General features: G+C 56.9%; 1 protein-coding gene across 10 annotated transcripts in view; it reads left to right on the forward strand.

Moving 5' to 3' along the window:
• Mta1 (metastasis associated 1) overlaps window positions 1–23,780 on the forward strand; it is a 40,623-nt gene extending 16,843 nt beyond the window's left edge. For 4 of the 10 annotated variants that reach the window (XM_013507868.1, XM_013507869.1, XM_013507862.1 and 1 more), the window contains exons 3-22: window positions 3,654–3,747; window positions 6,552–6,602; window positions 7,065–7,191; window positions 7,263–7,326; window positions 9,776–9,893; window positions 13,566–13,668; window positions 14,307–14,406; window positions 14,512–14,700; window positions 17,097–17,171; window positions 17,380–17,438; window positions 17,818–17,933; window positions 18,235–18,386; window positions 18,482–18,671; window positions 18,822–18,911; window positions 19,631–19,783; window positions 19,935–19,970; window positions 21,349–21,360; window positions 22,568–22,599; window positions 22,841–22,992; window positions 23,079–23,780. In XM_013507868.1, the coding sequence (XP_013363322.1) occupies window positions 3,654–3,747; window positions 6,552–6,602; window positions 7,065–7,191; window positions 7,263–7,326; window positions 9,776–9,893; window positions 13,566–13,668; window positions 14,307–14,406; window positions 14,512–14,700; window positions 17,097–17,171; window positions 17,380–17,438; window positions 17,818–17,933; window positions 18,235–18,386; window positions 18,482–18,671; window positions 18,822–18,911; window positions 19,631–19,783; window positions 19,935–19,970; window positions 21,349–21,360; window positions 22,568–22,599; window positions 22,841–22,992; window positions 23,079–23,229 (2,064 nt within the window). In that variant the 3' untranslated portion in view covers window positions 23,230–23,780. Of the gene's footprint in view, window positions 1–3,653; window positions 3,748–6,551; window positions 6,603–7,064; window positions 7,192–7,262; window positions 7,327–9,775; window positions 9,894–13,565; window positions 13,669–14,306; window positions 14,407–14,511; window positions 14,701–17,096; window positions 17,172–17,379; window positions 17,439–17,817; window positions 17,934–18,234; window positions 18,387–18,481; window positions 18,672–18,821; window positions 18,912–19,630; window positions 19,784–19,934; window positions 19,971–21,348; window positions 21,361–22,567; window positions 22,600–22,840; window positions 22,993–23,078 lie in introns of those variants that run through there. The other 6 variants (XM_013507863.1, XM_013507865.1, XM_013507864.1 and 3 more) reach the window with 6 other exon arrangements.
• The last annotated feature ends 1,145 nt before the right edge of the window (window positions 23,781–24,925 follow it).

Genomic DNA, 24,925 nt, shown 5'->3' on the forward strand with positions numbered 1-24,925 from the left:
TTTTTTAGTCTTTTTGAGACAGGGTCTTGCTATACAGTTTAGGCTGGCCTTGAGCTCACTTTTTAGCCCAGGCCGGTCTCGAACTCACAACAATCCTCCTGCCTCAGCTTCCCGAGTGCTGCGATTGATTACAGGGGTACACCACCATGCCCGGCTGGCTTGCTTTCTCAACAGGCTGACGGCTATGGTGCTGGGCAGGTCAGGGACCCTGCATCCCCAACTACCCTCTCCCAGAAGCTCCACCCCTCCTGCTGGCCTGGGGTGACCTTGGGGTGACCTGAGCCCCATGAGCACAGCAGCCCAGTCTGCACCAGGGGATAGTGGTGACTTGGGGTTCTTTGGGTTAGATAATATGGGTGGGAAGTGGCCCCAGGTAGGCACCATGCCGAGTGTGGCCCAGGAAGGGGGCCTCTGGCTCCTCAGGGCCAGCTGCCAAGGCTGTACTGGCTGAAGGCCTGGGTATAGATCTGTTACCACCGGGAATGTAGAGGGGAGTGCCACAGGCAGGTCAGAGTAACTTGGCCCAAAATGGTGGCAGGGTGGTGGCTAGGGTATCCTATATGTAGGTCTCTCTGGGGGCTGCTGGGACCCAAGGCCTGACAGGGACCCAGATCACAGTGGCAGATCAAGTCAGTAGAACTGGAGGCCGACCCCATATGCTGGTCCAACTTGCCCTCCTTCACACACCTCAGCATTCACACACTTGGGATGTGAGGAAGCCGGCTTTCTCTGCTTCCTGCCGCCTGCGCAGGAGCTGCACACAGAGCTGGTGCCCCTCCCTTCAGTCTTCAGATGCTCCCCAGGGGTCTGTGGAGCCTCCATTAGGAACACGGGAAGTGGTCAGGCGGCTGTGTATAGATGAGTGCTCTGAGATCCCCAGCTTCTGCCCTACTGCTGGGGCGTGGAGTTCCTGGCCAGACCCCCAGCAGCCCAGTAGGTTTGCCATGGTGCAGGGCAGACTGGTGCCACACAGGCTGGGAGGTGGAGAAACTCCGGCCCTTCCCTGGAAGGGAGGGTGAGGAACCGTTGTGGTGACAGGTTTCAGCCTGAGCTCACGACAGGCTGGAGAACCACATGGATCATTGGAGCCCTGGCTGGAGCAGTGGATGCAGGCTCTTACACTGGGGGCCTAAAAGGTGTTGAGTGTCTCCTGGGAACCAGAACACCCTCTCTGGTATTGATGCCCCATCAGGGTGCTGGCTTCCCTCTGTGGCCCTGGAGGAATGGAATGCACCCAGCTTTCTACTCTAACAGAGCGCCCCATGGGCAAGAGGGTGAGATGTCTGGGAAGAACTTGAGAAAACAGATCACAGTATGCATGCAAACAGCTAAAGGCAGAACAGAGCCATGCTGAGGGAAGCAGCACAGGAAGGAGTCACTGCTGTGGTGACATAGACTGTGAGAGGGCGGGCTTGGCCCAGGGCCCAGCACCCACTGCCTAGGAGCGACAGAGACAAGAGCTCTGCCAGAGTGACCTGAGAAGGGACAAGGCATCTGGGATGGAAACCAGGCTCCTTTGAGGCACCATTGAAATTTCAGGACACAGGGCCGCAGTGCTTCCCAGGAATAGAAGGTCCCATGTGCACCAGGCTGGGAAGCAGCTGCAGAGTGCCCTCTACACCGCGGTTCTGCAGGCGAGTAGCTGAGGCAAGGGGAGCCATGTGGACCCTGCCCCTAGCTAGATGGCCACCATAGGAGAGGTCTCCTGGGGATACTGTACTCTCTGAGTAAGGCAGCTGACCAGGAAGGAAGTCAGAGTCTTCCAGCCAGGACATGCGTGAGTGTGGTGCTGAGGGGATTTCTAAGAGACTGGACATTTGTTCAAGGACTGTGCTGCTGAGGGAGGTAGAAGAGCTCTGGTAGTCATGTAGAGAATGAGGCAAATGATAGCCTCACGATGATGAAGTTGGGAAACAGTTGCACAAGGCAGAATGTCATGGGATTGGCTCAGCCATTCGTATGTAGTCGTACATAATTAGAATACAAAGATGGAGATTGGTTGAATCCAAATGTGTATTTGGCGGCAGGGCAGTGTTGGGTGGGTATGGTATGGGTAAGGGCGGATTCCTGGTCTGCAGCAGCAGCGCTCACCTACCTACGTGGCTGCCCCAGGACACAGGCTGCTTGCTGTGCGTCAGTGGAAGTCTTGAGTGTGCTGACATTTCAGACCTCGCATGTGTTGCTTTGGTCGTCTCTGAATTTGAAAACACATGCTTCTCAACTGCACACTGGTGTGGCCTGTCAGAGAGGCATGGAGCCAGCTAACTGTGGGTGCCCAGTGGAATATATAGGGGGCACTGGACTATAGCTGCAAATGCCACAGGTATGAGGACACCCTGATGTGAATGTGTGGCTCAATAGACAAGGGAGGCAAGGAGACAGAGGCCCGTGACACACAAACACTATGCTCTGTGACTTGGGAATTTTCTTAAAAGTGTTTTGTTCAGTGTTATAAGTGATATACACTGGTCACTTCCATAGCAGTTAGAATTGTTTTTTGTTTTTGTTTTTGTCTTTTTGAGACAGAGTCTCACGATGCAGTTCAGGCTGGCCTTGAGCTCACTTTGTAGCCCAGGCTGGTCTTGAACTCTCAGTGATCCTCCTGCCTCAGCCTCCTGAGAGCTGGGATTACAGGCAGGTGCCACCATGCCCAGCCCTAGCAATTAGAATTGTAATTCTTGCATTACTTAGCATTTTACATGAACTTCTGTTATAAAAATATGGTTCCTTGCCAGAGCGTGGTGATGCACACCTGTAATCCCAGCACTCAGGAAGCTGAGACAAGAGGATCATTGTGAATTCAAGGCCAGCCTGGCCTACAAACTGAGTTCAAGACCAGCCTGAACTGTATAGCGAGACCCTGTCTCAAAAAGAAAAAAAAAAGAAGGTGGTTCCCAGTGGGTCATGGTTGTGGTATATGCCTGTAATTTCAGTTACCCAGGAAGCTGAGACAGGAGAATCACAAATTCAAGGCCAGCCTAGGCTACTTAGCAAGGCACTATCTCAAAAAGTTAAAAAAAAAGTGCTGGAAGGTATAGCTCAGTTGGGAGCACTCCTCAGCTCAACCTTCAGTACTGCAGACAAAGCTTTCCTGAGTGGGTACACTCTGCCTTTGGTGCCCTGCCACTTGCCCTGCTAGGGAGCTCAGCAAGGCACAGCAGGGCTCGGCTAACCCTGCAGCTAATTCTGGGTGGGGAACTTGGCAGGCTCAGGCCCATTACCCGCTCAAGGCTACCGTCTGGGTGGGCACCCCAGCTCCTGCATGGTACCTTCAGTATATGGTGTACAGCTGAAGTGCTGGGCCCCAGAGCCACAAGGTCCTCCCCAGCACGGGGCCTTTTCTTTGGTATTGGCAGGAGGCTCACTAGGATGAGGGGAGGTATGAGGTATCGGTGTAGATCCAGTGTGCATCTCTGTCCTCAGTCCCTTTGGCTCCCCTGACCTCAGAAGAGTCCAAGGTGGGGCTTCCCCAGGCCCTGTCTTACCCTGCCCCATGGCCCTAGGTGCTGGGGTCTTGCCCCTTCGCTGGTATGCCTGTTACTGGAGTCACAAGGGATAGATTTGGGTGCACTCATGGCCCTCGGGAGATCTGGTCCCATCTGGGTGGCTGTTCAAGGTAGCTTTTGCTCAGATGCCCCTTCTTGCTGTTATAGACGGCCAACGGGAACGTGGAGGCCAAGGTGGTGTGCTTCTACCGCAGGCGGGACATCTCGAGTACCCTCATCGCCCTGGCAGACAAGCACGCAAGTGAGTCTCAGCCTACCTCCGTGACCTTCCTGGGGGGAGGGCTGGTATGCCAGCTGCCTGGCCTAGCCATGCTGGCCTTTTCCTCTGGGACCTGGCCACTTCAGCTGCCTGACCTTGCTCTGCTCTGCAGCTAGGCTCTGGAGAGGGCCTCTGCGTCCCACGCCAATGTGCATCCTGTCAGCAGCCTCCTGGGGCTGGAATAAACAGTGCTCCTTACTGTTCTCACAGCATCCCATACCTACTTTGTGTGGACCAGCCTGGGGTGTTGGTGCTGCGAGTGAGAGGCGCTGGCCCAGACCAGGCTGTGGCAGCTGCCTGCTTCTGTAGATACTCTGCTTGTCTTCGTCTTCCTGAGAAGTTATGTAGGCATTCTGAATGGTGTTCAGAAGACAAATCCTTCTTCCCTTGTCTTTAGAACTCAGGACTAAATCTGATAAACACTAGCTGGAGGTGTGGAGCCTCATCTTTACCCTGTTTGCTGTTGGTGTCGGGCTTCTTAGCCTGAAGCAGTTGCCCATAAACTGATGATGCTCTGTATACCTGGAAGTCACAACCTAAGAGCAGATTTATTAGGTCCTGGTCCCCGGCTGGTGCTCCTGGTGACAGGCAGTCCCCTTTATCGTCGGGCTCCAAGAGAAGCCGGTGGGGGAGGTTCCAGCTGCACACACACCTGACCAGTCAACTGGGGTGGGATCTGCCTGAGCCTGTGGCTGTGAGGCTGTGATCAGTGTGCAGTGACATCTCTCACTGGGCGAGAAACCCGGCTGTGACAGGTGGCCAGGACTGTTCACCAGGAGAGCTATCCCCTAGTCTGTTTTTGTTGCAAACCAGTGGGAGGGGGCAAGACCCACCTGTAGCCTCCCAGTCCCAGCTCCTAGAGGGGCCAGGGTCTCCTGTAATGTGTGGTCAGCAGGGAGCCACCTTCCCTGGCTCTGAGCAGGGTTGGGGATGGGGGTTCCTGGTCTTCTGTGTGAGGGGCCATGGACATCAGCAGGGTAGGCATGGCTACAGAATGATGTTCCTGCCACCCTGCCGAGGGGCCTTGGGTGACTCCCTGATGTGTGGCTCAGGAGGCTTTGTGGGAGGTGTGTTCAGCACCCCCTTGTGGGGCTGTAAGCTCAGAGATTCATGGGTATGGATGTGAACTTCCCTTGACCTCTGGCCCTAGCCCATGCCCTCTCCCATGCCTTACAGCCTCCAGGTGCCAGGGAAGCCTGGGATCTGGCTGCATAAGCCACAGAGTCGGCCACTGTGGGGGCAGTGACCTCTAGGGACCACTTGCCAGAGTGGGCTGGCCAGGACCTCACTGGTGGTGTAGGCCCTAGCAGGTGCAGTCATCATGAAAGACAGGGAGCGGGGGCAGGCACAAGTGCTGGGCTGGGTTTCCCCGGGAAAGCTGTGTGGGAGACCTCCAGGGCACTCCCGCCCTCTGTGTTCCCACTGCCTGTTCAAAGGGTTCCTCCCCACCCCGCTTCCGTTCACTCTGAGTGCCTGCAGTCAGCCCAGGGGAGGCCCTGGTCAGCCAGGGAGGCCTCCAGCCCTCTCCATGGGTCCCTGCTCTTTAAGTCCTGTCGAACAGACAGGCCTCAGGCTGGAGTCTAGAGCCATTCCCCAGCCCTGTGGTACAGCCCCTCCTTGGCAAGCTCCTGAGCAAGTCCCAGCCCCTGCCCAAGCACTTCCAGGCTCTGGTTGGGGGGCTGCAAGCTGTAAGCTGTCTCTGATAGGGCCTTACCCTGCAGGCAGCCCTGTTCCCAGACCTGGAGAAGTGGGGGCATCTCAAGACCACTGTGAGCCTCAGGTGGAGCCAGTAGTTGGTCTCAGAGGACCTGAAGCTGATGCTGTCCTTGAGGATAACTCTGCCCCTCAGCATGCTGCCCATCGTAGGCCAGTTTGAGCAAAGGTTGCTGTCCTTGTGGGGTGGTGGATGGCAGTTTTCCCGGTTGCTCCTTGGCAAGGAGATGGGCAGCTCAGTGGCCATACTCCCTAGGGTATTGGGAGCCAGCTGGGCTGCCTGGAACAGACCCACACCTCCACCTGGCCTCTGAGCTTGGCCTAAGTGTACCAGGACTTCTTATAGCCACCATATGGGGACAGCAGAGAGCTACAGGTCTGGCCTGCCCAGTGGGTGTAGGGTTTGGGTGACAGTGGCCAGGTGGATCCCCCTGGTGGCCAGCACTTGGCAGGCATGAGCCACAGTGCAGAGCCCATCACCCACCCTAGTTTGCGGGCCGAGACAAGCCAAAGAGTGTTTGAGAGGAGGTTGGTTGTTCTTGAGATAGGCTTTCTGAGTTCCCTAAGTGAATCTTGAACTTGCAATCTTCCTGCCTTAGCCTCCTGAGTAGCTGGAATTACAAATGTGCACTATTGAGCATTTTTCTTTGATACAGAGTGGGAGTAGCTGCGAAGTTGCTGGAGGTGCTGGCCAAGGCCCTAGTATAGACTGGGTCCTGATGGTGGCTGGTGCCTTGGGGTATTGATCCCTGATGCTGGTCTGTCCTTCCCCCAGTCTGGGCAGGCCTCTCCTAGGACCCTCCACCTTCTCCTGTCCTTTTCCTTAGAGGAGGGGCTGGCTCATGACTTGTGGAATGGGGTGGAGCAGTCTGGCTTGGGGGCAGAGAGTGGGGGTGGGCAGCCGAGGTCGGCTGGATGGGATGCCAAGGCCTGGGTGGTCTTCAGCCGGGTGGTCTTTGTCCCCACCGGGAGGCCTGTGGCCCCCGTGTCTCCTCGGTCCGGGCCCTGGGCAGGGAGTAAGCAGCCGGCGCTGGCGCTAACCTGCCATCCGGTGCTGTCTATCTGTTATGTAGCCCTGTCAGTCTGCTATAAAGCCGGACCGGGGGCGGACACCGGCGAGGAAGGTAAGAGCCGACCTCTACAAGGAGGGCGTCCTGGTATCTGTGTCCTGGGGCTGGGGGCGGGCGGCGTGCTGAGGGACATAGCCCGACGGGCCGCTTGCATGCCCGTCCCAGCGTCCCCTGCCAGCCCGGCCGAGGAGGGGCCTTCCCCATGTTGGCCTGCAGTTGGCCGTAAGTATGGCCTGGCCTGGGGCTGTCCTGCTAGCGCCTACTCGGCTCTCCTCCCATGGTAATTCCTCCCATTCCTTCCTTTCTCTGGCTTGCTTCTTCCACGGCAGGCCCTGGATACCACACCTTTCTCCCCTTCCTTTCCTGATGCCTGGGGCCTGGATCTGTAGGGGCCTTTGAGCAGGGATGTGCTAGGCAGGGAGGAGCAGCTCCCCTGGGCCTGAGCTTGTGCAGCTGACCTGGGGCAGGTGTCAGCTGGTGTCTGCAGGCCCCGCTGACGGATACTTTGTCCTTCAGGAGAGGTGGAGGAGGAGGTGGAGAACCCAGAGATGGTGGACCTACCTGAGAAGCTGAAGCACCAGCTGCGGCACCGGGAGCTCTTCCTGTCCCGGCAGCTGGAGTCACTCCCTGCCACTCACATCAGGTAACTCCCGCGCCGCCTCCCCCAGGCCTCCCTGCTTATTTCCCCTCCACCTGTGTGTCCTTCTCTTCCAGGGGCAAGTGCAGCGTCACCCTGCTCAACGAGACTGAGTCACTGAAGTCCTACCTGGAACGTGAGGTGAGGCCCAGCCCATGTTGAGCATGTTCTCTTCAGGCCTGGGTCCCACAGTGCCCTGGGACCAGCATCAGAGAAGCAAGGGGAACAACCCAGTGGGTACCTCCAGGTGTCCTGGGGCCCACTGCTTCCCAGATGACCCCGTGGTGAGGCTCTCCCGCCCAGGACTCCAGGGGTGGGGCACCTGGCCTCCCAGGCATCTCCCAGCTGGGCTTTTACAAGGGCATGGTGGGTGTCACACAGAATGGACAGAACCCTGTGTAGGCCATGCCTGGTCCTGGCCCAAGATAATCTACAGGGTGGCTGGCCTGGCCTTGGCCACTGTTGGTGTTTGGGGCAGGTGTTTTGTTTTGTTTTGTTTTGTTTAGTGTTTCTGAGACAGGGTCTCACAATGTAGTTCAGGCTAGTTTTGAACTCACTGTGTAGCCTGTGCTGGCTTCGAACTCGATGAATCTCCTGCCTCAGCCTCTTGAGTACTGGGATTCCAGACATGTGTCACCATGCCTGGCCTGGGGCAGGTGATTCTTTTGTCGGAACTCTACATTGTGGAGTCGTAACTCCCAGATGCCACACCCAACCTATGACAACCTGATGCCCAGGAAGCTGTGTGAGCCTGGTGAGAAGGTCAGGTTTCCTGGGGCTGAGTGACTGGCAGGGGCTCTGTCAGTTCTGCTGGGGATGCATGTGGTATGAGGGATACCTGGGTGTAAGGCATGGATGTCTCCTGGGCTGTGGTATTGTGACCTGCTCAAAGCCCGTCCCCAAGTGGGCCCCAGGCTTGGCCCTGCACCTGCTCAGGTCCTGGTTCTTCCTATGTGGAGCCCCTGAGGTGACTGAGTTTGCCAGTGGGGGTGCCACTGAGAGTTTGGCCCTAGCCCTTCCTGCCCCAAAGAGCCTAGAGGCCCAAGGGACATGAAGACACCATGGCAGTCCCTGGGCCCTCAGATCAAGAGCCAGAGTGGCTTGGAGCACCAGTGTGCAGGGGTCCTGGGGTTGATGCCCCCAAGGGCTGCTCAGCTGCCCAGGAGCCCAGGGCCTTGGGAAGGTCCCCCCAAGCAAGGGGTACTTGGGAAGAAGCCCTGGTAAAGCCACATGGCGTGACAGTGAGAAAAGGTTCTGAGGATGTGTGTGAGCAGTGGGCTGGTGGTGTCACAGTGATGTGGTGATAAGCATGGTGGCCATCCTGGGTGCTGCTGCCTTGACCCTGAGGCCCGAGGGTCCTTTGGTGCCTGTTTCCACTCCCTGTCAGGACATGTAGGTTCTAAGCCATGAGCAAAGCCAGGCTGCCCTGCTGGTTCTGTCCACTGGACACGTGGACCCTCCATGTGCCTGAGACAGCCTTGCTAGTGAGATCTCAGGGCTTGGGGTAAGAACACCAAAAGACCTCCCAGGTGGCTCTTCCCAGGCCTGTGATGGCCCTTACACATTCACCATAGACAGGCTGGGTAGGCAGTCACAGAACTTGGATAAGCAGAAGCCAGCAGAGGAGGCACTGTAGAAGCGGGCTTGCTTGATCACATGAGTGGAGAGGAGCTGGGGCAGGCCTCTGGCCAGCTGTGTCCCCACAGCCCAGCTCTTGTGCCTGGGATGTATGTGGCGAGCCGTAGGAACATCCAAATACAGCCACAAGGGAAGAGTCATTTGGTTTAAAAATGGAGGCCAGGAGCAGAGTAGGGCTTGGAAAATAACCAGGAGTCAAGAGTGTCAGGACAGAAGCACAGGGTCCAGGCGAAGCTGTGGCGCCACAGTAGGGCTGGGCACAGTCCAGGGTTTGATCTGTAAGACTGAGCTGTTCCTTTCCAAGTAACGTGACCTTGAGGGTAAAGGGCAGGATGTGGAAGTGTGAGAAAAGGCTATTGCTGTAAGTTTCAGCCCAGAGTGATCTAGGGCTGAGGTTGGAGGTGACTGCAGACCTTGAGCCCTCTGTGAGAAGCTGCATTGAGAACACTGCCTCTCCATGCTGCAGCCTGTCTTCTGGGTGTGTTCCCAGGAGCCTTGGGGAATTTGTAACTCTTACACACTGGTGTATAATTTTTTTTTTTTCTTCTTCTTGAGACCGGGTCTTGCTATGCAGTTCAAACTGGTCTTGAGCTCACTTTGTAGCCCAAGCTGGTCTCAAACTCGCAATGATCCTCCTGCCTCAGCCTCCCAAGTGCTGGGATTACAGGCGTGCACCACCACACCCAGTTTGGTGTATAAATTAAATCTTCAAATCATTACTGTGACAGAAAGGTAGTGGCTGTGGCCTGACTGCCCCTAGCTGACCATGGCACCTCTCACTGGGCTCCTGTTGGGTCCCTCTGAGCTCTGAGCAGATGGGCATCGTTGGTGGCATCCTCTTGTGCCCTCCTGTTCACACTGTGTTTCTTCTGCTGCTGTAGTAACCTCATCTGCCCCAGGTCCCAGGGCTGAGGGCGTATCTGACATCTGTCTTGTGTGTGGTGTTTTTCAGGATTTCTTCTTCTATTCTCTAGTCTACGACCCCCAGCAAAAGACCCTCTTGGCTGATAAAGGGGAGATTCGAGTGGGAAACCGGTACCAGGCCGATATCACTGACCTGTTGAAGGAAGGTAGGGTGTGGGCTGAGGCCACAGTGGGTCTGCTTGGTGATGCCGTTGTAGGGAGGAGGCTGGGACACCCACCAGGCGGGAAGCTCTGCAAGGGGTGGGGCAAAGGTGCTTGAGGCACCTGTGATTTTGTTTGTTTCCTTTTGATAGCTTTTATGACTCTTAGACTGTTTTTTCCCCCTGAAAAATTTATTTTTCGAGAATCCACTGGCTTTTTGTGTATTTGAGGCCTGCCAGGAGGTTGGGAAGGCAGTAGCTGTCACTGCCCCTCTCAGATCCTTTACTCCCACAGGAGTGGGTGCACACCCCACCCCTTCCTTCTTTGCTGGAGACCTGTCTTTCATCTCCTGGTGGTGCTGGCAGGGCTTGAGTGACCCGTGCAAGTGCTCAGCAGTGCCATGAGGCTCCAGGTTCTGGGAGACGAAGACCCCCTTGGGGTGTGCATCTGAATCAGGATGTAGCTTGCGGGTGTCCTGCACCATCTGAAGGTTGTCCAGGTAGAGCACCCGTGGGCATCTTGGCCCTGGATGGCGAAGTCCCCCGGGGAGGCTACCGCCCCTGGATGCACCAGTACATGAAGTCTGGCTCTTGGGCCAAGATTAGGGTTGCTTCCAAGCAGCAGAGCCTCAGCCAGTGTGTGGTCCCCTCCCAAGTAATAACGGGCTGTGCTAGCTCCAGCCTGGCTGTCCTCATGCTCCAGCTACCTTCAGGCCTCACATTCCACATATGTCCCTCTTCCTAAAGTCCAGGCTGTGTGGGACATCCACCTGTTCTGCACTGTGGACATACCTCTTTGGCTGCAGTGACCACCCCTCTGGGCCTTGGTACTAGCCTCAGTTCTGCACCTTCTTGGTGTGGGATGCTGGTCTCTGCCCTTGAGCAGCCTGGCTTTAGGCCTCCCTGTACTTTCTAGGCTTTGGTGGCTAGGTGCCCACTTCTTCCTCCTCCACCTCCCTGGGGCTTGCTGAGGGTGAGCCAGCCTACCCTGCCAGCCACATCCCTTGGGTCTGCCCTGCATGTGAAGAGTGGAGGTCATAACAGCTCTTTTTTGGGGTCCTGAGGGTCAGAGGGTCATTGCTAGCCAGGGTCCTGGGTCTCTGGGTCCTTATGGCTGACAGGGCTGGTCCCCAGGGGTCTCCTGGGAGGTTGCCAGTGTCTGCTCTGTCCTTTGTGGAGACCCCTTGCTGTTCCTTAGGTGGAAGACGCAAGGGTTAGGGCTTTCTTGTGTCCCCTTTCTGGATGTCCAGGTAGCAGGTGTTGGACTATAAGGTAGACCATGGCATGCTACCCCAATTCTTCCATTGTTAAGGGCACACTTTTCTACTTTTTCTCAACTTAGTCATCTAGTGTTTTCTGCTGTTAGATTTATCCCTAAGGTGAGGCGTGGTGACCCACACCTGTAATTCCAGCACTTGGGAGGCTGAGGCAGGGGGATTTGTGACTTTGAGGTCAACCTGGGCTACAAAGTGAGTGAGTTCAAGGCCAGCCTGAACTGCAGAATGAGACCCTGTTTCAAGAAGACCAAAAAGGGAAGAAAAAAAAAAAAAGATTTGTCTCTGAGTACTCTTTTGAAATGTTTATTAGCTCTTTTTCTTTTTTTGTGTGGCTTCCTGATCCTGTGGCTGTAGTACCTACTCTCCCTGGGGTGTTAGATTTTCATTTGTTTGTGTGTGCTAGGGATCGAACTCAGGGCCCTGTGTGTGCCAGGTGTGTGTCCCACACTGCTAACGAACATGTTCCTGACCTCACTGTGTGTGCCTACCCCTTTCTTGTTGGCTTCTGTGGATCTTTGTCTTTGTTACGTCTGGGGGGGTATCCAAGTGAGGTGCTGAGCCCGAGAGGCAGCTATAGGGGGCAGGCAAGTACTCTGGAGCATCCTCATGGTGTATCCTCTCTGAGTGGGGCTGGTCCAATGGCCTTGCAGGCTGCAGCACCACACCTACATCCTGCAGCCTGCTTGCACCCTGCAGGCTGAGGACTAGAGATGGGAAGATCTTGAGGGTCAGTGTCTTTGCCGGGAGCCTGTGTCCCCTGGAACTGAATGTGCCAGATAGCTACCCTGGTTCCCTGTGCTCAGTGGGGTCAGGGACAGTGGGAGGTGGAGAGCAAGGCATACCGCGCCCTGCTACCTTGTGGGGGTGGGACCACATGCGAACCCCAGCGCCTTTTCCTTTGCCTCCACAGTTTTGCCACCTCCTGCTTGTGGCAGGCCTCTGCTGCAAGGTGGCCTCGCCAGTTGGTTTGTTTTGTTTTATTTTGTTTTTGCAATACTGGGGAGTGAACTTGAGTTCTTCGCACTGAGATACATCTCCAGCTCTGCTGTTAGATTATTTTCTATCTTGAGACAGGGTCTTACTAAATTGCCCAGGCTGGGCTGGAATTTATGATGCTTCTGCCTCAACCTTCCAGAGTGCTGGGATTCCAGGTTTGCACCACTATTCCTGGCTTGATGTCCTTTTTAAGTGATATGAAATTGCCTACTTGCTTTCAGTGTATTTGAAATTCTAAAGGGACCATGAGAAGATAGCTTGGGGCCTGGTGGCTATCTTGGAGCATGGTGTACAACATTTTAGCCTGAGAACCTGGGATGCCAGGAGATGGACCTCAGCTTCCTCAGCGTGTCCTGACTGTAGCAGAGTGGTCTCAGATTAGTCTGCATCAGGAAAGAGACCTACCCACAGCCCTGGAAAGTTCTGCTGGGTCCATCCTGCACAGCCTGGAAACAGGGCTATGAGTTGAAGGGCAACAACTTCAGATTTGAGCATTTAATCCTCCAGCCTCTGGTGCACGCATCTGAGCCTTGGGCTTCTCTTCCATGACCTGTTCATTGACTACTGACTGGATAAAGTATTGAGGCTGCCCAGCCCTTGAGTGAAGGCCCAGGAGAAACTGCTCCTGGGCAAGGATCAGATGTTTTCTTGGAGACACCCAGCTCAGCTTCAGCCCAAGAGATTGCCCAGTGCCCCGACCTGAGCACCTCAAGGGGCCCTGTGCGCTGGCCGTCCTTGGTCACAAGGCGCATTGATGCTAAGGGCCAAGAGGGAACTGATTGGATCTTCTGCAGAACGTGAAGCTTGATACCCTGCTAAATTATAGATGCAGTACTCAGGAGAGTTGGACAAAGGCCGATTGTGGGATTTTTGCCAGGTCCTCCCCAGAGTTGGGCCTGGCTGGCTCAGGACGTGAGTGCCCCTAGGGTCTCTCCCATGCAGTTAGTGTGGTGATTCTGGGGATGCAGGGCTGTGTCTTGGTCACATCGTCATCGGTGTCCTCACAGTCCCCAGTGGTTTTGGCAGGACATTTGCACTGAGGATATTAGTTGAAAGCACACAGGATCTGTTATTTCTCACAGCTGCATGGTTATCTGTGGTTTCTCAAAATAAAAAGCTTGATGAAAACTTAAAAGTGAGTGTTTCTCTGCCCCTTTTGGAGCAGCTATCAGAGTCCACTGGCCCTCCACTGCTGCACCTGTGAGCGGGAGGAGCCCAGCCCCAGTGAAGGGCACATGTGTGCAGGCCCAGCCCCCATGGTCACACAGCTGTCTTTGCATCTCCACCTCCTGGGATCAAGGAACCATGTGGGTCCTGGGTAATAGACAGGCTGGCTCAGAATGGCCTTCTGGGGTCCTCCCAGCAGCCTTCTCCAGCCTCACCGTACCACACTTATTCTATGTAGGGGAGGAGGATGGCCGTGACCAGTCCAAACTGGAGACCAAGGTGTGGGAGGCCCACAACCCGCTTGTAGACAAGCAGATTGACCAGTTCCTCGTGGTGGCCCGGTGAGTGCTGCCTGGCCAGGGCAGACAGCAGGGGGCTTGGCCTGGAGCCCCATATGGGTGCTGGGGACATGGGGTCTTGGTTCTCATGTTTGGGCAGGAAGCTGTGCCCCAGCTCCTGGCCCTCTGATGGCCAAGGCACCACTGGTTTTGACCCTTCTCTGGGGGATGGATGCTGGATGACCAGGGCACACGGCGTGGCTTTGGGGGCTGGGCTGGGCTGTGTCCTGGCTGTGTGCTCCTCCCAGGGTCAGGCTGCCACCTCCTGGCTTGCTAGGGAGACAATGGGAGATGCAGAAAGGAAGGAAAGGGCTTGGGCCTGGGCTGGCAGCTATAGTTAGGAAATTTTGGCAGGGCCTGGGTAGAAAGGCCACCTGCCTGTACTGTGGGTGACTTGTCATCCTGATCCCTAAGCTAAGACAGCTCCTAAAGTAGACACTGTTCCAACCTCGTGGGTAGAGCGTTCCCCCAGCTTTCTGCCCCTGGACGCATGTACTATGTGGACTCCTATGCTACTGCACTGACCAAGCTGCCCTCACAGTTTCCCAGGCTTCTGGGAGTGGAGCCCTGCAGGCCCCTGACCTGCCTGGTTGGGCACCGGCCCATCTGCTCTGGTGGTCAGTCTGTCTTCTTCTCTCCAGCTCTGTGGGTACCTTTGCACGGGCCCTGGATTGCAGCAGCTCCGTGCGACAGCCCAGCCTGCACATGAGCGCTGCAGCAGCCTCCCGAGACATCACCCTGGTGCGTGGGCTCCTGCCACCTCCCTGCCCTTGCTGAGCTCTGCCAGTTTGTGGGGAGGGTGTTGGGGACAAGATGGGCCCAAGTGACCCTGCTGTCTTGCTGCAGTTCCACGCCATGGACACGCTGCACAAGAACATCTATGACATCTCCAAGGCCATTGCAGCCCTTGTGCCACAGGGTGGGCCGGTGCTCTGCAGGGATGAGATGGAGGAGTGGTCAGCATCTGAGGCCAACCTTTTTGAGGAAGCCCTGGAAAAATACGGGAAGGATTTCACAGACATTCAGCAAGATTTTGTAAGTACCACAGGCAGGGACATAGGGTAATCCGCTGGGCCCCATGTTTTTGTGGGCTGTAGGGGACACCCTATGGGAAGCTTTGTGTGCCCCTTACAGCTGTGGCCTGGCACCCTATCCTACCCCCCCTCCCAGTCCCTGGCTGGCAGTGACAGCACCTGATAAGGACTGGGTCCCCTGTGTGCTCAGTCAGGGCACACAGGGGACTTGGGGACTTAATGGGGACTTAACAGTGCTTCCACCTGGAACTTGTTTTACATTGTTCTTACTCATCTCTCGTGTCCACCCTGCGAGTCTTGCAGTTCTTCAGTGGGATGACCTGTGTCCTCCGGGAGCACACCCACCCCAAGTGCCCCGAAGGAGTAAATACACTTGAATCCATCTGAAAGAACAACCCCACCACTGTGGCAAAGCCCACTAGGCCACCTCAGAGGAAGAACATATCTCTGGGTGTTCAGGCCAGCCTACCTACCCATTCTGAGGAGGCCAGGCCATCAGGGCCCAGGACATAGTGAGACCTCCGCTGTCCCATTCAGAGTGGCAGGAAATAGTAGCAAGCCCAAGCCAGGATGACAGAGGTGAGGATGCAGAGTGCCAGGAGGGCAATCAGGGTGCAGCATGGGCCTGAGTGTGACTCCAGGTAGCCTGAGGGGCCTTGTTGCCCAGGTGAGGCAGGGAGAGCCTTGGCTACAGTGGCGGCCAGCAGGGAGAGGGCTGCTGGAGGAGGATACTAACTGCTCCCTACCCAGCCCACAGAGTCAGTGGCCTTTGCCAGGCAGAAAGACACATAACCTGGCTAAAAAATACAGGAGCAAAACTTTCTCAGAAAAAAAGCAAGAAGGCAAGGGGTAGAAATAAATTGCATCTATTAGATTTGTGATGGAGCTGGGCAAGCTATGATTGGTGCAAAATTTAAAGGGGAAAAAAAATTGAGGGGAATGCTGCACGCTGTGAGGTGGAGAATACTTGGCCTCAGGAACCCAGGTGTGCCAGCTGCCACTCAGGAATGTAGGGCTGCCGGATGTGGTGGTGCACGCCTGTAATCCCAGCACTTGGGAGGCTGAGGCAGGAGGATCATGTGAGTTTGAGACCAGCCTGGGCTACAAAATGAGCTCAAGGCCAGCCTAAACTGCATAGCAAGACTGTGTCTCAAAAAGACAAAAAAGAGGCTGGGGATTTAGCAGCACAATGCCTGCCTGGCAAGCATGAGGTCGTGAGTTCGATTCCTGGTACTGGAAAAAAACAAAATGAAAAAAAGGAATGTAGGGCTGCCTACAAGGGCACCACTTCTGATGTCCTTGCTGTCGGGCCTGGTAGCTGAATACAGGAACTGAATTCTACATTAACGAGATTGCTCCCTGGATAATGGCTGCCATGGAACCTACTTGTGCATCTGTTCATAGAGCATCGTGGCATAGTCACTGAATACCACAGAAACAGCGTCATGGGCGAGAGTTTCTGTCTGCAGTGCTGGATTGAAAGTAAGAAGCCCACAGTCGGATCTGCAGCTCTGGTAGAGTGCTTGCTGAGCATGTGAGCACCTGGACTCTGCCCCAGCACTGCACTTGCACACGCACGTGCACCCTTGAGTCCTCAGCACAGGCGATGTTCTAAACAAGAGCTCCATGTTGGAGTCAGGAATGCCTTGGTGAGAAGACAGCAGGAAAGACCCAGAACAGCCACGGCTGTGATCCAGGTCACACAGGGGACACAGTTCCTGACCCTGCTGTGCGCAGAAAGAAGAAAAGCTGGCATCCAAAGCAGTGAAGCTGAAGAATTCCAGGAAGGATGAAGGCGGTGGAAGGAAGCCACAGAGAAGAGGTGTGAGGAAATCAAGCCTGGACACCTGGCAGCGCCGAGATGTGGCTGATACGGAAGGGACCCTGCTGGCCTCGGTCCAGCTTTTCTCCCGTTGTCTCCCTGGCTGGTATAACAAGACCTCTCAGACTGGGTGATAAAATGAACAGAAGCTTGGGACCCTGGCTTCTGGAGGCTGAAGTCCCAAGATCCAGAGCCACATCTGGCAAGGACTCTTGTCCTCCTATGACCTCAGGCAGAGCAGGCAGCAATCGCATAGCTTGAGTGCGTGTCATCTCTGACCCTTCACCATGGCAGTGCCCTAGACCCTGTCACCCCTCAAGGTTCCACACTGCTGCTTCCCGGTGGTGGTCAGATTCCAGCTCGAGTTGGGGGCTGGTCAAGCTGAGGCACTTCCCTGGATCTGAGATCTCTGTGTTCAGCACTCAGCTTGAAGGACCGCCCCACCCCCCACTATCATGTCCCCAGTTGATAGGGGCCCAGCCACAGCACCCCAGCAGTGCTTGTCCCTGCCACCCTCTATAGCCTCCTAGGCAGCAGCCCATCCCTGGCCCTCATGACATGTCTTTCTTTCCCAGCTCCCGTGGAAGTCGCTTACTAGCATCATCGAGTACTACTACATGTGGAAGACCACCGACAGATATGTCCAGCAGGTGAGGCCAAAGGCAGAGCCCTCCAGAGTCCTTATAACTGGGGCCCTGGGGTGGTTCTTTGTCTTGGATTTTGTGCAAATTTTAGGATAACTATTCGCAAAAGTCTTCCAGAAGGAGGCAGTGCTAGAGATAGTAGTGGTCCCTTCCCAGTGCTGAGGTGTGTTGCAGCCAGCCTGCTGACCTCTCTTACCCTGTGTTTTGTTTTAAGAAACGCTTGAAAGCAGCTGAAGCAGAGAGCAAGTTAAAGCAAGTTTATATTCCCAACTAGTAAGTCCTACCCCTGTGTCCTGGGCTGGCAAGGGTAGATTGTGGGGACACCCTGGGGATCCATTGGGTACACGAGCAGACTGGGGCTGCTGTGTCACCCTGGCTGGGAGTCTGGGGAGGCCATGGAAGGTGTCATGGTGCCCAGGGGCCTTGCTGTGGTTCTTCAGCCCTGCCAGTTGGTTGGGGAGAGTGGTTCAGGATCCTAGTCTGTGGCCCAGCGTTCAAGCTGGGCTTGGAGCTTGGCATGCTGGGGCATGGAGAAAAAGCCCTGGTTCATGGCAGCCACTCTTACAGATGTGCAGGGCAGGGCCTGGGATGCAGGGATGTGGACACAGGGCTCTGCCAGGCTGCCTTGACCCACCCTACCCCCACCTTTCAGCAACAAGCCAAACCCAAATCAGATCAGCGTCAACAACGTTAAAGCCAGTGTGGTGAATGGCACCGGGGCGCCAGGCCAGAGCCCTGGGGCTGGCCGGGCCTGCGAGAGCTGTTACAGTAAGTGCCTGGCCAGCACCTGCCCCCGAGCAGCAGGGCCATGGGGACACCACTGCTGTTCCTATGGTTCCTAGAGGTCCTGACCTGGAGGGCCCGCCTATGATGGGGCTGCGGCTGTGCGGGGTGTGGTTTGGTGGGTCTCTCTGGGAGGGGGCTCCCTTGGGTGGGTGTGGGGGACCCTGCTCCTGCCCTGGGCTGGGGTGGGGGGTCATGGCAGTGGGCGGGGGGGACACTGTGGAATGCTCTCTGCACCGTTGGTTCTGCTTAAGAATCCGTCTATTTCCAACTTTGTTGTCCGTAGCCACACAGTCTTACCAGTGGTATTCTTGGGGTCCCCCTAACATGCAGTGTCGCCTCTGCGCATCTTGTTGGACATATTGGAAGAAATATGGTGGCTTGAAAATGCCAACCCGGTTAGATGGAGAGAGGCCGGGACCAAACCGCAGTAACATGGTAAGTGAGGCACACCCTCCCGCCCCGAGTGCCGGCCTCAAGTCCTCGGCCCCCAGTCATGGCGCTGTGTCTGGGCGGTGCGCCCCGTTCCGCAGAGTCCTCACGGCATCCCCGCCCGGAGCAGTGGGAGCCCCAAGTTTGCCATGAAGACACGGCAGGCCTTCTACCTGCATACCACCAAGCTGACGCGGATCGCCCGGCGCCTGTGCCGCGAGATCCTGCGCCCGTGGCATGCCGCCCGCCATCCCTACATGCCTATCAACAGTGCGGCCATCAAGGCCGAGTGTGAGTGTCAGGTGTGGGGAGGGCAGGGCGGCACAGCCCATGGTGCTGAGAGTGGCTGAGACCCAGTGCACCCCGTCCCCTTGGGGCCAAGTCGGTGCAGGTGTAGCCCTGGCTCCAGAGGCCAGCCCTTTATCCTCTGGTCCCCTGCAGGCACTGCCCGGCTGCCCGAAGCTTCCCAGAGCCCACTGGTGCTGAAGCAGGTGGTGCGGAAGCCCCTGGAAGCCGTGCTCCGGTATCTTGGTAAGCAGGGGCCTGCAGGCTCAGGCAGATTCACTAGGGCCTACACTGCCCCTGAGCCCTACCCTGGCCACCGCTCCTGGGTATGGCAGCGATGGGCTCCTGCTGCCCACAAGGGAGCCCCTGAGGCCCTCACGAGGATACTCATACCCCAGCCAGAAGTGGTGTGCTCTGGGTGTTGGGCCAGATTGCCAGGGCAGGAGTCTTTCCGTGGTGCTGGGCTGAGTGGAGGTGACAGTCCAGGAAAGACATGCCAGAGCCATGAGCTAAGTGTACTTCTCGTGGACACAAGTGGCTTTGGCATCAGCCCCTGTCCACAATGGTCCTGGGCCCCAGGACCAGCCTCACCCCTGTTCTGTGAGGCAGTCTGTTTGACATCTGGCCAGCAGCCAGCCTGTGCCTCAGCACTGGTGGTCTGGATATACAGCTGGCTGATGGGCCTACTGTGCTTCCAGCCACATCTGGATCCTTGTACCACTCGCCCTTCCCCAGTAGGCTGGCCAGGCAGGAGGCCAGCCCTGCCAGGTTGCCGCCCTATGGAGGTGGGCCTAGTGCTCCTCCTATAGTGGGCATTCCGAAACGCAGCCTCAGGGTCTGGGCTCTGCATAATGAGTGTCCTATCAGCCTGGCCTGGCCACTGTGGTCAGGATGGGCCTTGTGGGCTGGGTGGGCTACTGTCTCTGGACCTGCTGGATGATGCCCCTCCCTTGCTATTTCCTCAGAGACCCATCCCCGCCCCCCAAAGCCTGACCCCGTGAAGAGCACATCTGGTGTGCTTAGCAGCCTGACCCCCGCCAAGTCAGCCCCTGTCATCAACAATGGCTCCCCCACCATTCTGGGCAAGCGGAGCTATGAGCAGCACAATGGTGTGGACGGTGAGTCTGGTGGGCGCCCACCCTTGAACAGAGGCTGGGCAGGGTCTTCTGGCCCACGGCCTCCCGGCCCTCAGCTCACGCAGCCTGGTCTTGTCTGGCTCCTATTGACCATGTTTTCTCTCCTCTTTCTCCCGGCCCTTGGCGCTGCCAGGCAACATGAAGAAGCGCCTCTTGATGCCCAGTAGGGGTAAGGCCTGGGCGGCCACTGGTGGGTGCTGTGGCTGAGCCCCGTCGCGATGCCTGTGTGTGCTGTCTGCTCGTGTGACGGGCGGCTTGGGGCGTGTCCAGGGGCAGTCCACACAGGCTTAGTGTGGTCACACACCCCCGTGAGCTCCACTTGCGTTTAGCAGAATGCCCATGAGTCTGGGACTCTGGCCCTCAGTGTCTCCTGACCCATGTCCTGTTAGTGGACTGTCCTTGCGTGCATGGCCCTGGTGTCCCTGCAACCATCGTGCTGTGACTGCCCGCATGCCTCAGCCTCGCTCGTGCCTGCAACCCCTTTGCACACCCTGCCAGTCAGGATAGCAGGGATGAGTGAGGGTGTCTGCAGAGGCCATGGGGTAGCTGGGTGGGCGCATGGTTTGGTGCCTTCCCTCTGAGTACTGGCCTTAGCATTGCACTGCTGGAGTGGGAGCTGCAGGATCCCTGCCCTCTCTGGGAGGAAGTGTAGGTTGAGTGTGGTATTGTAGCATGGGGGAATGGGGATGCTGTTTGAGACCCATGGATGCCCAGGACCAGGGTTTCTGTGGCCCCTGTAGCACCAGGGTCAGCAGAGTGGTCCTACCTAGGCTTCTCCTGGCTTCAGGCCAGCACTGTGGCCGAGCGAGCCATATCTATCCTTGGATGCTGCCTTTGGAAGCCCTGCAGATATCCTTGTGGGTAAGCCAGGGGCTCTGGTAGCAGGGTGAAATCAGGCTTCAACCTGGACCCATACCCCTCTCCTGCTGGCCGCCCATCACAGTAGGAAGTCAGGGAGGGTATCCCCAAACCCTCAGATATTACAGACACACAAGCAAGTTCTTAGTAGCTAGTCTTCTTTGTTTTGTAAAAAGCTGTTCAAAAACAAGTTAAAGGTCCATTTATTCTTGTTGAATTTTTAAAAACCTACATACTTTAGTCCCACTGTATGGTCCCTGAAGTGTGTCCTGTGGTGAGCAACCCTAGGAAGTGGCCCCTGCCTACCCTTGTAGAGCACTGCACTGGCCTGTGCCTGGGTAGGGTGGCTCCCAGGTCAGAGAGGCAGCTAACAGGAGGCAGTATCCATTTTCAGGGGTGGAGTTCCTGGCCTGGCTGGGTGGAGATGGCCCCAGCCTGAGTGGCCCACCTTCTGGGGGCTGCTGCAGGAAGGCCAGGGGTCTAGGGGCCTTGGCATGGGTGACCCTGTCCAGCCTGGGCAGGTGTGAGCTCAGTGCAGGGGCTGGCCGCCTGCATCATGCGGCCTTAATGCACTAACTAGTGCCCCACACCATCTGCTGCTCTGTCCCCACCTGCCTGGGCTGCCTACCATGCATGCTGCTCACTAACACTAGCCTGTGTCTTCTTCCTCTGCCGCGTCCCCCTGGCAGGCACTTACCTGGGTAAGTAGCTCTGGCACTGGTGGCCTCCCTGGTCACAGGGCTGGCTGGGGTCCCTGCAGTCTCTATGAGCAGGCTGTCCCTGCTCAGGAGCTTCAGACCACCCACCTGTGCCCTATACCTGTCCCCATCCCCAGGGAGCTGAGCCAGCTGGCCAGGAGGACCAGGCCAGCGAGGCAGTCCCTTGTGGGCCCTGGAGAGCACCATATAACCGAGGTGGTGTGCAGTAGAGGAGGGTGGGGAGCACCCTGAGTTGAAGGATGTATGTGGGATGAGGGTGGGGAGCATCACGTTTTAGAGGTGGTGTAATGGTGGAAGTAGGGAGAACCCTGTGTTGGTGGAGGAGGGTGAGGAGCACTACATATTAGTGTGTGGGGTACCCTGTATTGTGGGTAGCAGGGTGGAGGAGGGTGGGGCACACCCTGTGTTGGAGGTGGTGTACAGTGGAAGAAGTGGGAGCACCCTGTATTGAGGCCAGTGGGAGGCCCGGGTAGGCTTCTCCCCTGATGGGAAGACCTCAGCATTTGGGAACCTGGAGGGCCCACACTGAGTGAGGCGCCTGCCCTGTGCCCTGTGCCCTGTGCCCTGTGGGGTGGGCCCTCCAGAGACCAGCACTGGCCCCTGCCCTGAGATGGTCTTGGAGGCAACAGTGGCCCTGGGTGGGCCCAGTTGGGGCTCTAGGGTAAGACTGGGAACCCAGGTACCCAGGCTTAACCTCTGCCTCACTCCAGTGACATCCCTCCCAAGCCCTCAGCCAGCACGTCCCTGGGGGCTCTGGCCCCAGTCTGGCCCAGTCTGTGGCAGGTCTGCCTTCTGGGGTGTGAGTACTTGGAGAGAGGCCTGAGGTGTGCTACTGGATTTACAGCTATGCCCTGTGGCACCTGCTTACGGTGAATGCCAAGCTTCATCTGTCCTGGCTCCCCTGGGGGCCAGCGGACAGCCTGCTTTGGCCCACAGAGCTTCCTACCTGAGGCCTGAGCTGTTGTGCCTTCTACTGGCCAGCACAGAGCTGGCCCCAAAACCTCGGAGCCATGGAACTCCTGAGCATTGTCTTCATGGCTACCTGGCTAGGCTGGAATGCAGGGGAGCTGAGCACTCTCGTCCCCCATGTTCCCCTCGTCGGGCTGTGTCCTTTGTCCATAGAGGACCATCTGTGCTGTCAGGAGGCCATGCCCCTGTCTCGACCTCAACTCTGCCCTTTTCTCACCAGGTCTGGCAAACCATGGACAGACCAGGCACATGGTAAGAGGAACAGCACTGGGTGACACAGCAGCTTGCTCCATGCTTGGGAACATTGGGAGGCTGGGTGGGACCCAAGAAGCTATGCCAGGCCTCACAGAGCTCCTGCCTTTCCTGGGCTGGATCTGCTGGCTGCATATTGGCAAGTGGGTTGATCTGGACCTGGTTGCCTGGCGTGCTGCTCCTGGGGTGTAGGTTGCCATGTGAGGGCCAGGGGCCTACTCACACCCTTTCTGTGCTCCAGGGACCAAGCCGTAACCTGCTGCTCAATGGAAAGTCATACCCCACCAAAGTGCGCCTGATCCGGGGGGGCTCACTGCCCCCAGTCAAGCGGCGACGGATGAACTGGATCGATGCCCCAGACGACGTGTTTTACATGGCCACTGAGGAGACCAGGTGGGGGCCATTCTGGGGCAGAAGAAGGGGTAAGCAGGGAACATGGTCTCCGTCCAGCCCTCACACCCCCTTGTTCCTGCTCACAGGAAGATCCGCAAGCTTCTGTCATCCTCGGAGACCAAGCGTGCCGCCCGCCGGCCCTATAAGCCCATCGCCCTGCGCCAGAGCCAGGCCCTGCCACTGCGGCCACCCCCACCCGCGCCGGTCAACGACGAGCCCATTGTCATTGAGGATTAGGTGGCCACCTGCCCCTGGCTCGCCTGGCCCTCCGCCAGCCCCCATGTCCGTGTCTGTGAGGCCTGCACGGCTGGGCGGCCTCCTCCCCTGCCAGCGCTGCCCACCCACCCTGCACCCTGCACCCTGTGCCCTGCGTTTCAGTAGTGCCCACCTCCTGCCCTCCCTCGCAGACCGCTCCTTCGGCGGACATCGGAGAAGAAGTACGCTTTAACTTATTCCAAGAACGCCAAGGAGTTGTTTTTTTAGCTTTGTGTTTACTTTTTGGCTGGAGCAGAGAGGAGGGATGGCCTCAGCCCTGCGTGCTGTGGGGCTCTTGCTTGGGGCCAGGCCCAAGGTTTTTGTTGTGTTTTGTTGAAGGTGCCATTTTAAATTTTATTTTTATTACTTTTTTTGTAGATGAACTTGAGCTCTGTAACTTACACCTGGAATGTTAGGATTGGTGCAGCTGGCGGTGGCCAGGCTGCCTGGCAGGGTTGGCCCCTTGTCTTTTCAAGTAATTTTCATATTAAACAAAAACAAAGAAAAAAAATCTCATAAAAAGGAAAAACCCAGCTCTTCTCTATGTCTTTTGTTCTCACCTTTGGGCCTTAGGCTATCCCTGTCCCCAGCACCTTTGAGGACTCCAGGGCCTGCCTTGTCAGGTTTGGACACCTTCCTACATGGTGGCCCCAGAGCCAGGCTCTCTGGGGCATGCGGGCACACTGGGCTGCTGGCTCTGCCCTGGAGCTACCAGGCCCTGAGGAGGTAAGCTGAGCCAAGACTGCAGCAAAGGAAGCCAGGCATGGTGGTGCACAGGGAGAGGAGGAAGGCCGCTGAGGCAGGAGGATTACTGTAAGTTTGAGGCCAGCCTGGACTGCATAGTGAAACTCTGTCTCAAAACAAAAAAGACCGCAGCAAAACAAGGCTGGCCCTGCAACTGCACCTGGAACTTTCTCAGGCTTGCTGAGAGCTCACAGCCAGGCCCTGCCAGGAAACCCTCCTTTTGCTTGTCCCCTGTACCCACCCTCACAGGCACAGTGACAGGTACAGGCAGGACCAGCGTGGGGGGAGGAGTCTGGGCCTTAGAGCACCCCTCCCCCAAGGCTTTGCCCCTACCTGGCCCCTTTCTAGGGGATAGTGGGCTCTGCCCTCTCCCAAGCACACTCCCCAGGCTGTGGAAACTTCGAATTAAAATAGAAACCACTTCTGTTCCTGCCCTGGGACAGAGATAAGGGGGCCCCGCCTCCCTCTTCTATCCTGTGATGGGGTCCAACAGGGTGACAGCCCCAGGTGTTGGGGATGAGGCTGCAGTGCACACTCCACCCATCCTCCTAGGGTCTTCAGGTCAGCCGTCTGCCCCTTGGTCCTCCAGAAAGCCTCTCAGGCCTCTTCCAACTTGGGGGTCTGGAGGAAGAGAAGAGGCTCTGGACTGGCTAGCCTGGCACCCTTCCCCTCAGCTGTGAGTTTCTCCCAAGGCTGGCCTTTTCTGGAGACATTGGGTGTGGGCAAGGGCAGGTTCAGCTTTGCCCTGAGGAGCCTGGTGTGCCACTTCCACCTTGGCTTCTGTCCCCCATGCCATATCTGCCCCCCATTCCACTGTACTGGCTTTGATGCTCACTGCAGGGCCAATTTCCTGCTGCCTGTCTGCTTGCTGCTTGGTCTAAGCTTAGGAATGGGGCCTGGGCACAGACTGGGAGGGCAGAGCCCCAAGAATGGG

The sequence above is a fragment of the Chinchilla lanigera genome, unplaced genomic scaffold, assembly GCF_000276665.1.
Source record: "Chinchilla lanigera isolate Chin_1 unplaced genomic scaffold, ChiLan1.0 scaffold00137, whole genome shotgun sequence".
Taxonomy (NCBI): Eukaryota; Metazoa; Chordata; class Mammalia; order Rodentia; family Chinchillidae; genus Chinchilla; species Chinchilla lanigera.